At 41.5% G+C, this 14,931-nt stretch overlaps 1 protein-coding gene across 2 annotated transcripts in view; it reads left to right on the top strand.

The window, feature by feature from the left end:
- The window catches only part of LOC133542292 (kinesin-like protein KIF13B), a 116,492-nt gene that overhangs the window by 76,217 nt on the left and 25,344 nt on the right, over positions 1–14,931 (top strand). For both annotated transcript variants that reach the window (XM_061886283.1, XM_061886284.1), the window contains exons 25-32: positions 577–709; positions 802–942; positions 2,418–2,447; positions 2,519–2,618; positions 4,263–4,389; positions 7,471–7,526; positions 7,607–7,725; positions 7,800–7,976. In XM_061886283.1, the coding sequence (XP_061742267.1) occupies positions 577–709; positions 802–942; positions 2,418–2,447; positions 2,519–2,618; positions 4,263–4,389; positions 7,471–7,526; positions 7,607–7,725; positions 7,800–7,976 (883 nt within the window). The remainder of the gene's footprint in view (positions 1–576; positions 710–801; positions 943–2,417; positions 2,448–2,518; positions 2,619–4,262; positions 4,390–7,470; positions 7,527–7,606; positions 7,726–7,799; positions 7,977–14,931) is intronic.

Below are 14,931 nucleotides of genomic sequence, written 5' to 3' on the forward strand. Positions count from 1 at the left end.
AAAGGTGCGAACATGCTAACACACGAACATGTGAAGATGCTAACTCGCAAACATATGAGGTCGACTGTACTGAACGTGCAAAGACGCGACTGTTTGGACAGGCTAACATGCAAAGGTGCTAACACGCGAAAATGTAAAAGGTGCGAACATGCTCACACACGAACATGTGAAGATGCTAACTCGCAAACATATGAGGTCGACTGTAATGAACATGTGAAGACGCGACTGTTTGGACAGGCTAACATGCATAGTTGCTAACACGTGAAAATGCAAAAGGTGTGAACATGCTAACACACGAACATGTGAAGATGCTAACTCGCAAACATATGAGGTCGACTGTACTGAACATGCGAAGACGCGACTGTTTGGACAGGCTAACATGCAAAGGTGCTAACACGCGAAAATGTAAAAGGTGCGAACATGCTCACACACGAACATGTGAAGATGCTAACTCGCAAACATATGAGGTCGACTGTACTGAACATGTGAAGACGCGACACTGGGAACATGCTAACACGCTTGCTACCATTGAGGTCCACTATACTGAAGCACAGCAGTGAATATTTTCCTGGACAGGTGGAGCGAGGTGACTCGGCGACTGGAGGTGTGGGTGCAGGTGATGGAGCTGAACGACGCAGGACAGTTCACAGCCGTAGAAGTTCTTCCCGCCAAGGACGTGCGCACCGGTGGAGTCTTTCAGCTTCGACAGGTTTGCCTTGTCATGTCGTTCGTGTATTTATTAGAAGGAAGGATCCTACAACATTTTAAAGATTGCTTGTGTTTTGACAAACCCCCACTCAGGGTCAGTCCCGTCGCATTCAGGTGCATGTGTGCCCGGTGCCGGACTCTGGCACCATGCCCCTCATATGCAGCTCCATCCTTTCGGTGTCCATCGGAGACGTCAAGGTCCAAAGTACAGCAAGAGGCAGAGACTTCCACTCGGTAATTGATAGACAACAAGATCGAAACCAGGGGTGTCCAAACTACAACCTGTGAGACGTCATGAGTTTATCTTAAGGATTTTGTCTATTTGTGTTGGCCCTGCCATGTGGTGGGTGTGTCCACTGTTGTCCAGGGTGTACTCTGCCTTCCTTTTGCCTGTATGCAGCTGGCATAGGTCGCAGCATGACCCCAAAAGGTACTAGTTGTAGAATATGGGTGCAAGTATGGATGAAGTGTATATGCTGCTGTTTTGTCACCACAATGTGGACTATGTGAGTAATTCCAGTCTATGACCACTTATCATACTACAAATCCTAATAAGTGCAGCATTTGCTATATGACCCACTGCAAACAACCTTCCCTAGTCATGGTGCAAAAAAAGGAAAACAAATCGAACCAATGCCAACCGACGTGAGCACATATAACACGATGAAAAATATTCAACAAGAACAACATTAAACTGAGCTACAGCTGTATGAATAACATACAACAAATCATTTCAAACCACAACAAAGCAATTGCAAAAGGACTTATTGCCCCCAGACTAAATGACTCTTAAACCAATAATGAATGTAACTGCCGCAAGAAACCTGATTGCCCTCTCAACGGGGGGTGCTTACAAACGTCAGTCGTTTACCAAGCTAAGGTAATACGCAAGGACATTAGCACATCCGACACGTACGTAGGATTAACCGAAGGAGCGTTTAAAGCCAGATGGAATAATCACAAGGCCTCCTTTAGAAACCAGACCTTGCGGAATTCTACAGAACTCCGCAAGCACATTTGGAACCTCAAAGACAACAATGTTGAATATTCAATAACATGGCAAATTCTTGCATCCAGCGCACCTTACAACAGTGGTAATACAAGATGCAACCTATGCTTAAAAGAGAAACTGTTTATTATATATATCATCCAGACCTGTCATCCCTCAACAAGCGCAGTGAAATTATATCAACATGCCGTCACAGACGGAAACACCTCCTAGGTAACATATGAGCCAATCACCACGCCCCTACGCCTGCCTGTACCCACCCACTCTGTGCCCTATATAAACCATTGTATGTGAATGCTTCCGTTAAAATCTCCTGATGATTGAGGGAACCCCTCATGAAACAGTTCTGTAGAGATGAAGTAGTCTTATCATTTTTCCCACACATACATATCGCGCTCTACCACGGTATCGAGCACTATTCTCTGGATAATCCAATCAAGACATATATATATGTGTGTGTGTGTGTGTGTGTGTGTGTGTTTGGAAATAAATATATATATATATATATATATATATTTTTTTCAATGTGTTTTCTTTTTATTTCTTTATCCCGATGCGACCCCTAGTCAAAAGGTTTGGACACCCCTGATCTTAATAGTCAGCCTTCCAAAAATTTAAATGGGAGGGTCCCTATTTGTTTGAAAAGTTCTGTCTGGTATTTGTCTTCAAATATCAACCCGAGAAAAACATCTCCTTTCAGGTCCAGACCGAAGACATGGACAGCTACCAGGTAAGTGCCGAGTCAGCTGATTGTCACCCGCGCTTTTAGCTTGGTTGTTGAAGTGCGTTGTGTGTGTGCAGGAAGTGGATGTGGAAAGGATGAGGAGACAATGGTTGGCCACGCTCACGCAGAGACAGGAGTACCTGGACCAGCAGCTCCACAAGATCCTGTCCAAAGCAGGTACAGGTCTTACGCAACAGCATGTCATGTGACGTCATCGTCAAGTCAGAACAGAGAACTGGTCTGCTTAGTACTGCAGTACTCATCAATTGTACTGTTACTTATTTATTATACTGCAGTACTCATCAGTTTTACTTGTCCTATAAAGTGCTGTAGTAGTCATCAATTGTATTAGTACTAATAAATTATACTACTACTAATAAAGTACTGCTGTTTAATGTAATTATACTGCTACTAATAAACTACTGTAGTACTAATAAATTATACTAGTACTAATCAAGTACTGCAGTACAGTATAATTATACTGCTTCTAATCAAGTACTGTAGTACTAATTATACTAGTACTTATGAAGTACTGCAGTACTACTCAATTATACCAGTACTTATGAAGTACTGCAGTACTACTCAATTATACTAGCACTAATAAAATAATGCAGTACTAATCAACTGTACTAGTAATGGTAAATGGGTTGTACTTGTATAGCGCTTTTCTACCCCTTTTTAGGGAGCCCAAAGCGCTTTGACAGTATTTCCACATTCACCCATTCACACACACATACTAATCAAGTACTGTAGAACTAATAAATTACACTGCTACTAATAAAGTACTCGTCCTGGAAAACCTGCTAATCAATTATACTGCTACTACCCAAGTACTGCAGTACTAGTAATTTATACTGTTACTAATCAAGTAATGTAGTACTCATCAATTATACTACTACTAATCAAGTACTTGTCCTTGAAAAACTGCTTCCAGGTCCACAGTTGTACTGCTACTAATAAAGTATTGCAGTACCAATCAATTATACTAGTAATAATAAAGTACTGCAGTACTAATCCATTATACTGCTGCTAATAAGGCACTGCGGTACTTATAAATTATAATAGTACTAATAAATTACTGCAGTGCTGATCAATTATAGTAGTACTAATGAGGTGAAAAAGCGGCCTTTGAAAAATACCGGTACTTATTTTCCATGGACATGATGGCGCGCTGTGGTGACATTGTTGCTAACATGAGCCGAGGTGCATGTGGGTCATCACACACACAGAGCACTTACAAGCAGAAACAGGGTGGAGACGGAAGAGGGAGAATGGACGTAGTTTGGCTTTAAAACCAACAATAAAGTGAAGCTACAAACACTAAAGCATCGCTCTGCAAGCTTTAAAAAAATAGCTAGCTGGCGGCTGACATCCCTCCATGGTGTTTTAGCTACTTGTAAATCACTAATAGTAATATCGAAATAAAATCGTTTTTTTGTCTGTTTTAAGGAGGAATGTAGTTAATCATAGAACTGACACCCAACAACATTAAAAAAGTATTGATTTTGAATTGAGAATTGATTCTGAGTCAAATCGTTACCCCCAAGAATCGAATTGTGTGGTGCCCAAAGTTTCACAGTCCTATACATACTTTTTTTCGAACCAATTTTTTATAATGATAAATCGATTTGCATTTGGAATCAATAAGAATTGCAATTTGTATCTGAATCAATTTTTTGTACGATTAAAACCACTTCATTGTTCAGCTGTGTGGTCATACAAATACATAATGGAGTAATATTACAGTTGTCGGAGTATGATGTGTTATGTGATCATGCAATATATACTGTTGTAATATTTGGACTGTGTACATGTGTTTAGATAAATCTGAGGATGATTTGGAGAGGGAGTCCCAGCTGCTGGAGTGTCGTCTGACGCTCACGGAGGAACGTAACGCCGTGTTGGTGCCGTCGGCCGGCAGTGGTATTCCTGGAGCACCAGTCGAAGGGTGAGTCACTCTTTTTAGCATCATGTGGACCAGGGGTGTCCAAACTACGCCCTGCCGGCGTCTTCAGTTTTGCCCGCGAGACGTCACAATAAGAGATCTGGCCCACGGGGCGTGTACAGCTTCATTTCAAATATTTTACACTTTAATTGATGCAAATTTGCTACCAAAATGAGAACATCAGGTCAATGACCATGGATTTTATATTTTGAAGTGTACACAGCACAGCATTTACTTACTAACCCAATACACGTAACGTTTCAGACTCATGGCGCAAGAAAACCAACACCAAAAGTCAACACACATGGACACACATAACAATTTGCTCACTGATGTTATTAAAAATGTCCAAGTACAACACATATTTAAAGATAAAACCCATTTAAATGCATTACAATGCGCAATGGGAAAAAGGCAAAACACTTTCTCCGCACTTATCCATATTGTAGCTGCTTGATATTTCTGATTAATTACAAACCTTTAAGGAGTTCATCACGGAAGTAAACAAGGTATGAGTCCAACTTTCATACTCTTAAGATTCAACTATATTAAATACATGTATACATATTAACACGTGTATATATATATATATATATATATATATATATATATATATATATATATATGTATATATATATATGTATGTGTGTGTGTGTGTGTATATATATATATATGTATATATATATATGTGTGTGTGTGTGTATATATATATATGTGTGTGTGTGTGTATATATATATATATACATATTTATATGTGTATATATACACACACACTCATGCATACATATATATATATATATATATATATATATCTATATATAAAACCCCGTTTCCATATGAAATGGGAAATTGTGTTAGATGTAAATATAAACGGAATACAATGATTTGCAAACCATTTTTAACCCATATTCTGTTGGATATGCTACAAAGACAACATATTTGATGTTCAAACTGATAAACTTTTAATTTTTTTGCAAATAATCACTAACTTTAGAATTTGATGCCAGCAACACGTGACAAAAAAGTTGGGAAAGGTGGCAATAAATACTAATAAAGTTGAGGAATGCTCATTAAACACTTATTTGGAACTTCCCACAGGTGTGCAGGCTAATTGGGAACAGGTGGGTGCCATGATTGGGTATAAAAACAGCTTCCAAAAAATGCTCAGTCTTTCACAAGAAAGAATGGGGCGAGGTACACCCCTTTTTCCACAACTGCGTGAGCAAATAGTCAAACAGTTTAAAAACAACGTTTCTCAAAGTGCAATTGCAAGAAATTGAGGGATTTCAACATCTTTATTTTTTTTATTTTTTTATTTTTTTTTGTCCTGTCTAGTTTCTCAGGCAAATCATATAGTTGATGATTTTAACATCTACAGTCCATAATATCATCAAAAGGTTCAGAGAATCTGGAGAAATCACTCCAACGTAAGTGACATGGCCGGTTGGGGTTAGGGTTAGGGTTAGGGTTAAACCAACATTGAATGACCGTGACCTTCGATCCCTCAGACGGCACTGTATCAAAAACCGAAATCAATCTCTAAAGGATATCACCACATGGGCTCAGGAACTCTTCAAAAAACCACTGTGACTAAATGCAGTTGGTCGCTACATCTGTAAGTGCAAGTTAAAGCTCTAATATGCAAAGCGAAAGCCATTTATCAACAACATCCAGAAACGCTGCCTGCTTCTCTGGGCCCGAGATCATCTAAGATGGACTGATGCAAAGTGGAAAAGTGTTCTGTGGTCTGACGAGTCCACATTTCAAATTGTTTTTGGTAATATTCGAAATCGTGTCATCCGGAACAAAGGGGAAGCGAACCATCCAGACTGTTATCGACGCAAAGTTCAAAAGCCAGCATCTGTGATGGTATTAGGGTGCATTTGTGCCCAAGGCATGGGTAACTTACACATCTGTAAAGCACCATTAAGCTGAAAGGTACATACAGGTTTTGGAACAACATATGCTGCCATCTAAGCACCGTCTTTTTCATGGACGCCCCTGCTTATTTCAGCAAGACAATGCCAAGCCACATTCAGTACGTGTTACAACAGCGTGACTTCGTAAAAAAAGAGTGCGGGTACTTGCCTGGCCCGCCTGCAGTCCAGACCTGTCTACCATCGAAAATGTGCGGCGCATTATGAAGCGTAAAATACGACAGCAGAGACCCCGGACTGTTGAACGACTGAAGCTCTACATAAAATAAGAATGGGAAAGAATTCCACTTTCGAAGCTTCAACAATTAGTTTCCTTAAATCCCAAACGTTTATTGAGTGTTGTTAAAAGAAAAAGTGATGTAACACAGTGGTGAACATGCCCTTTCCCAACTACTTTGGCACGTGTTGGAGCCATGAAATTCTAAGATAATTATTATTTGCAAAAAAAAAAAAAGGTTTATGAGTTTGAACATCAAATATCTTGTCTTTGTAGTGCATTCAATTGAATATGGGTTGAAAAGGATTTGCAAATCATTGTATTCCGTTTATATTTACATCCAACACAAATCCCCAACTCATATGGAAATGGGGTTTGTATATATATATATATATATATATATATATACATATATATATATATGTGTATATACAGTATATACATATATATGTATATGTGTATATACAGTATATACATATATATGTATATATATATATATATGTATGTATATATTTCCCTGTATATATACATATATATATGTATATACATATATGTGTATGTATGTATATATATATATATATATATATATATATATATATATATATATATATATATATATATATATATATATATATATATATATATATATATACATATCTCAATCAATCAATCAATCAATCAATCAATGTTTATTTATATAGCCCCAAATCACAAATGTCTCAAAGGACTGCACAAATCATTATGACTACAACATCCCCGGAAGAACCCACAAATATATATATATGTATATATATATATATTTATATATATATATATACACATATACACATATATGTATATATGTAAGCCCAATGTCTTGTAAGAGTTTGGACACCCCTGATACCCCTGGGTTTATTCCATGGATCCAAACCACAACACTGGTCCCCGCAGAGTTCCTGTACCTGGCATGGAAACACACATTCCAGTCCTCTTCCTGGACCTCAGTGGTATTTTATCCGTCACCTTCAAATATTTGTCCTGGTCCAAATCCATTTCAAAGGCACTTATCACTTTCTGTCGGCTGCAGCCGATGATTTGCAGTCCAGTCTTTCAGTCCCTCTGGGTGGAGGGATGGATGCGTACCTCGACCAGGAATTCGAAGACGACTTCTTTGATCTTCACATCGTCAAACATTACGACTCAGAGGTAAGGTGACTTCTTCTCCCGTTTGGCGGAAGAGCAACCCGCGTGTCATTAACAGTACTCGGAACGCGGTGCAGGTGAAGGTGGAGGCATCCTGGGACTCCACAGTCCACGAGTGCCCCCAGCTCAGCCGCGTGGCCACCGGTGAGCAGAGAGTCTACCTGACCATCCGCGTCGTGCTGGAGTTAAGTCACCCCGCCCACATGCAGCTCGTCCTCAGGAAGCGCATCTGTGTTCATGTCACTGGGAGACAGGTGAGTCCACCTAAAAAATGTAGACGGATTAGCATCAGGTTAGTAAATAGAAGGTTGATATTTGTTTACTGACCAGGCGGGTATTTGAGATGAGAAACATTTCGCCATGAAACGAAAATGTTGCACAGAGATTAATTCCATCCATCCATTTCCCACCGCTTATCCGAGTCTTGGTCGTGGGAGCAGCAGCCAAAGCAGAGATTCCCAAAGCTTCGTGTCCCCGGCCATCTCCTCTAGTTCCACCGGGGGGCACAGCGGTGTTCCCAGGCCAGTTTCTAGTGTGTCTTAGGTCTGCCCGAGGCCTTTTCCTGTATGGATATGTTCGAAACGCCTCACCGGGGAGGCATCTGTGGTAAATGCCACCTCAGCTGGCTCCTCTCGAGGGAAAGGAGTGGTGGTTCTACTCTGAGCTTCTCCTGGATGACCGAGATCCTCACCCTATGTCTGAGGCTGATTACAGACCTCCTGCAGAGAAAACTCATTTCTGCCACGTGACTTTGTCCTTTCGGTCATTACCCAAATCTGGTGACCGTATGTGAGAGTAGGAACGTAGACTGATCACAAAGACCGGTATAGCTCGGTTGGTAGAGTGGCCGTGCCAGCAACTTGAGGGTTGCAGGTTCGATTCCCGCGTCCGCCATCCTAGTCACTGCCGTTGTGTCCTTGGGCAAGACACTTTACCCACATTGCTCCCAGTGCCACCCACACTGGTTTAAATGTAACTTAGATATTGGGTTTCACTATGTAAAGCGCTTTGAGTCACTAGAGAAAAGCGCTATATAAACATAATTCACTAATTCACATCACTACCGACGCTGCACCGATCCGTCTGTCGATCTCACATTCCATTCTTACATCAAGTTGTGAAGAAAACAATGAGGTACTTGAGCTTCACTCCCGACCTGGAGGGTGCAGTCCACCCTTTTCCGTGGCCTCAGATTTGGAGGTGCTGATCCTCATGCCGCAGCTTCACATTCGGCTGCAAAGCGCCCCGGCAAACGCTGAAGGTCCTGGCCTGATGAGGCCAACATCCGTAAAAAGCAGAGATGCAATCCTCCAAACCAGAAACCTTGAACATTCTGACTGCGCCTAGAAATTCTGTCCGTAAAGGTAAGGATCAAGACCGGTGATGAAGGGCTACGTCCACTGAGAACATGTCTGACTTACCGTTGGAGTTTATTTGAAATGTGGAACAATGAGAAACCTTGGAAAGGACTGCAGATGTTGCCCCACCCCCCTGAGTGACCTGTGCAAAATAATGTGAGAGTCCAGTCCATAGTGAGGTCAGCACGGGATCCTCTGGCATGGAGACAAGTCAGCAGCGCAAGAGACGTCACCGACTGATGCACAGAGGAGTGGTCTATCCTGGGTCCGGACTTCATAATGTGAGAGTCCAGTCCATAGTGAGATCAGCAGGGGATCTTCTCGCATGTAGACAAGTCAACAGCGCAGAGATGTCACCGAGTGATGCACAGAGGAGAGGTCCAGCCTGGGTCCCGACTTGGAACAGCTAGTGCAGGGGTGGGGAACCTATGGCTCGCGAGCCAGATGTGGCTCTTTTGATGACTGCATCTGGCTCTCGGATAAATCTGATCTGACATTGCTTAACATGATAAGTAATTAATAATTCCACTTGTAAAAAGTGTTAAAAATAATGTTCAAAACAAACATTCTCATGCATTTTTAGTCCATCCATCCATTTACTACCACACCTGTTCAAGAAGTTGCGTTAAGAAGTTATTTATTTATTAAAGGTTAGTGTGGGGCTTGTCCTCCTGGGGGTTCTTCAGACCACCAAGCACCAACATGCGAGCCCGTTTCAGGGTTACACTATTGTTTTATTTTTCAATAAGTCTCTCAGTTGCTTTCCAACAATTGTATTTTTCTCTTTCGTTCTCGCTCGCGCCCTGTCTCTCCTCCTGGCTGCTGCTTATAACAGAGCGACAGGTGATTAGATAACAAGGCTCAGGTGGGCCATCTACGCAGCTCTCGCTGATTTCGAGGCCGGTCCTGGCACACCCCAGTTCGCTGCAGGCCCGCAGGCCACACCCCCTCCACAGTTAGCTTCAGAATAGCAATGTTATTACAAAGAATAAGAAACCCATTATACTCTAGAAATGTTGGTCTTTCTTAAAAATGCACGCGTTTAGTTGTGTTCAGTGTTAAAAAAATCATTATATGGCTCTTACGGAAATCCATTTTAAAATATTTGGCTTTTTGGCTCTCTCAGCCAAAAAGGTTCCCGACCCCTGAGCTAGTGGCTCCTCCAAGGAAACTAATCTGTGGCCACTTGATTACTTCTACACGCAGGAGAGAGGTGCGAATCAGAAAAGAGAAGCGGCTGATCAACTGGCTTAAAGGCCTACTGAAATGAGATTTTCTTATTCAAACGGGGATAGCAGGTCGATTCTATGTGTCGTATTTGATCATTTTGCGATATTGCCATATTTTTGCTAAAAGGATTTAGTAGAGAACATCGACGATAAAGTTAGCAACTTTTGGTCGCTAATAAAAAAGCCTTGTCTTTACTGGAAGTCGCAGACGATGACGTCACATGGGTGAGGGCTCCTCACGTCCTCACATTGTTTATAATGGGAGCCTCCAGCAGCAAGAGCTATTCGGACCGAGAAAACGACGATTTCCCCATTAATTTGAGTGAGGATGAAAGATTCGTGGATGATGATATTGATAGCGATGGACTAGAAAAAAATAAAGTTAAAGAAAAAAAGGCGATTGCATTGGGACGGATTCAGATGTTTTTAGACACATTTACTAGGATAATTCTGGGAAATCCCTTATCTTTCTATTGTGTTGCTAGTGTTTTAGTGAGATTAAATAGTACCTGATAGTCGGAGGGGTGTTTTCACGGGTATCTTGACGCCAGTCTCTGACGGAAGTTGAGGGCAGCTGCATGGACGGCGCAAGCTCAGCTGATCTCCGGTAAGAGGCGACTTTTTAACCACAATTTTCTCACCGAAACCTGCCGGTTGACAAGTAATCGGGAACCATGTTCGCTTGACCGCTCTGATCCATAGTAAAGCTTCACCTCCGGGAATTTTAAACAAGGAAACACTGTGTGTTTGTGTGGCTAAAGGCTAAAGCTTGCCACCTCCATCTTTCTACTTTGACTTCAATCAATCATCAATCAATGTTTATTTATATAGCCCCAAATCACAAATGTCTCAAAGGACTGCACAAATCATTACGACTACAACATCCTCGGAAGAACCCACAAAAGGGCAAGGAAAACTCACACCAAGTGGGCAGGGAGAATTCACATCCAGTGGGACGCCAGTGACAATGCTGACTATGAGAAACCTTGGAGAGGACCTCAGATGTGGGCAACCCCCCCCCCCCCCCCTCCCCCTCTAGGGGACCGAAAGCAATGGATGTCGAGTGGGTCTAACATGATACTGTGAAAGTTCAATCCATAGTGGCTCCAACACAGCCGCGAGAGTTCAGTTCAAGCAGATCCAAGACAGCAGCGAGAGTCCCATCCACAGGAAACCATCTCAAGCGGAGGCGGATCAGCAGCGTAGAGATGTCCCCAACCGATACACAGGCGAGCGGTTCATCCTGGGTCCAGACGAGCGGTCCATCCTGGGTCTCGACTCTGGACAGCCAGTACTTCATCCATGGTCATCGGACCGGACACCCTCCACAAGGGAGGGGGGGACATAGGAGAAAAAAGAAAAGAAGCGGCAGATCAACTGGTCTAAAAAGGAGGTCTATTTAAAGGCTAGAGTATACAGATGAGTTTTAAGGTGAGACTTAAATGCTTCTACTGAGGTAGCATCTCGAACTGTTACCGGGAGGGAATTCCAGAGTACTGGAGCCCGAACGGAAAACGCTCTATAGCCCGCAGACTTTTTTTGGGCTCTAGGAATCACTAATAAGCCGGAGTCCTTTGAACGCAGATTTCTTGCCGGAACATATGGTACAATACAATCGGCAAGATAGGATGGAGCTAGACCGTGTAGTATTTTATACGTAAGTAGTAAAACCTTAAAGTCACATCTTAAGTGCACAGGAAGCCAGTGCAGGTGAGCCAGTACAGGCGTAATGTGATCAAACTTTCTTGTTCTTGTCAAAAGTCTAGCAGCCGCATTTTGTACCAACCGTAATCTTTTAATGCTAGACATGGGGAGACCCGAAAATAATACGTTACAGTAATCGAGACGAGACGTAACAAACATGGATAATGATCTCAGCGTCTTTAGTGGACAAAATGGAGCGAATTTTAGCGATATTACGGAGATGAAAAAAGGCCGTTTTAGTAACGCTTTTAATGTGTGACTCAAAGGAGAGAGTTGGGTCGAAGATAATACCCAGATTTTTTACCGAGTCGCCTTGTTTTATCATTTGGTTGTCAAATGTTATTAATCGAACAAATTGCAAAAGATTCAGCAACACAGATGTCCAGAATACTGTGTAATTGCGCGATGAAAAGAGACGACTTTTAGCCGCAAATAGTGCTGCACTAATATGTCCTCTACTTCCGTGACGTCACGCGTACACGTCATCATTCCGCGACGTTTTCAACAAGAAACTCCGCAGGAAATTTAAAATTGTAATTTAGTAAACTAAACCGGCCGTATTGGCATGTGTTGCAATTTGTTAATATTTCATCATTGATATATAAAATATCAGACTGCGTGGTCGCTAGTAGTGGGTTTCACAGTAGGCCTTTAAAGGGGTCTATTTAGCTTCCATGGTGGCATAGTTGAGCTGTATCAAGAGTGATACTTCATGTACGCACATTTATACCGGATGTGATACTTTGACCACATCTAGAGGTGGTCGGTCTTTGCCAACACTTCGTTTTAACAATGTCAGAAAGATGGAGGCAAGAACACACAATTAACTTTTTCGCCAAGTCATTTAATGCTTCACATTCATATTTGTGAGGACACATGTTCATTTATATAGGCCAGGGGTGTCAAACGTACGGCCCGGGGGCCGGATCAGGCCCGCGAGCAGGTTTTGTCCAGCCCGCGGGATGAGATTGCTAAGTATAAAAAATGATCCTGAAATTTTTGAATGAAGCTGTTCTAAATGTGTCCACTGGACGTCGCAATGGCAATTCTTTGTGTCTTTGTAGATGATGCCACTAGGGGTGTAACGGTACACAAAAATTTCGGTTCGGTACGTACCTCGGTTTGGAGGTCACGGTTCGGTTCATTTTCGGTACAGTAAGAAAACAACAAAATATACATTTTTTGGTTATTTATTTACCAAATTTGTAAACAATGGCTTTATCCTTGTAACATTGGGAACACTATAATAATTCTGCCCACGTTAATCCACATTAAACTGCCTCAAGTTGTTGCTTTGATTAAATAAAATTACAAAACCTTTCTTCTACATATAAAAAGTGCAACATTTAACAATTCAAGTCAACTCATCATGCTTAATTTATTACAGCATTTGGGAAGCCTGTAGTTGACTTTTATTATACACACGCACACACAAATGCACGCACACAGCAAAATGAGCTAACGTAACGCTAAAAGCTAATTAGCCTTCACCTCAACCCAGAACTATGAGCGAGCTGAGCTACAGTTTAAGTTTCTAGAAGGTCAACGGGCTCATAGTGATGTTTGTAGTAGTTGTGACTGGGAAGTGTTTTTTTTATAATTTGGGGAGTGGACACATGTCTGCTCATCTCGACGCCGGAGCACTGACTGCATGCGCTCTGAATACGCACTGCTGATTGGCCGTTACATCGCTCTGAATACAAACTGCTGATTGGCTTTGTATGTAACCAATCAGATGGTTGTGTGGGCGGGACAATGCTGGGTGCTCACTGCTCAGACAGACAGAGGCAGAAAGCAGAGCAGCTTGTTAAGACTTTAGTTTACAATCTCGTTCGATACACCCTCGTACCGAAACGGTTCAATACAAATACACGTACCGTTACACTCCTAGATGCCACATATGTACAAAATAAACCACACAATTTTAAGTACATCAGTCGAGGAAAATGATCAAACTCCATAAATAAAAAACTGTAATTTGATTTTGATATAATAATTTTATCTCGATAGATTGAAAACTAACACCAACGAGTTGACTGATGAACATTATCACTTAATTTATTCAGAAAATATAAATAACGACAAACAAAGATGGAATACTATTAAACGCAACATGTAAGAACAAAAAAACCAAAAACATTATGATTTGTACAATTTCAGAATGTGCTTGTTCTATTTTCAAACAAAGACAACAATCTGAAGTTGTCTTTATTTTTAAGTTATCGTGCCGTGATTTTACCAGTCCGGCCCACTTGGTAGTAGATTTTTCCCCATTTGGCCCCCGATCTAAAATGAGTTTGACACCCCTGATCTAGGCCATCATTTTGCCATCATATCGCTGCCACAATGTGTCCCAGGTGCTTGCGGCACATTAATGGCACCGGAGACGTTGTGTCACGTATGGCTGCTACCGTAAAAAGCTCTCCTAGGTTGTAATAATACATTGAGTAATCAAACAAGAGTAAAGACTTTTGTGTCTTTTTTGTTACTCTGGCCCGTCTAAATGTAAAAGATGTCAAACCAAATATTACAACATTTTCACATGAAACTCTAATTTTGATGTTAGCAGGCTACTAATTTATCTCCGGTCTCATGGCCTGTTTTGGCCTAAACTTCCATCCACTTCTTCACCTTTTTTTAATGTCGGCCTGAGTGCAGTTGTCACCTGGATGCTCTCATTCTCACGACTTGTCATGAGCTTGTGATTGGGTAGAGGTGCAGATCTCAGGCACATGGCTGCTTTCAATATGATTTGCATATTTGTAAGGGGGCGTGGTCCACGATGCATGTAACAAAAAATGTGCATGATTAATACATGCGCACACTTTGTTCCATCTGAAGTGGTTCTTGCGTACAAAGTCTTCTGGATTTGGACTTCTATTTTAGGGGGAAATCCACATGAGGCCCCGGATTTATGC

The sequence above is a fragment of the Nerophis ophidion genome, linkage group LG24 (assembly GCF_033978795.1).
Source record: "Nerophis ophidion isolate RoL-2023_Sa linkage group LG24, RoL_Noph_v1.0, whole genome shotgun sequence".
Taxonomy (NCBI): Eukaryota; Metazoa; Chordata; class Actinopteri; order Syngnathiformes; family Syngnathidae; genus Nerophis; species Nerophis ophidion.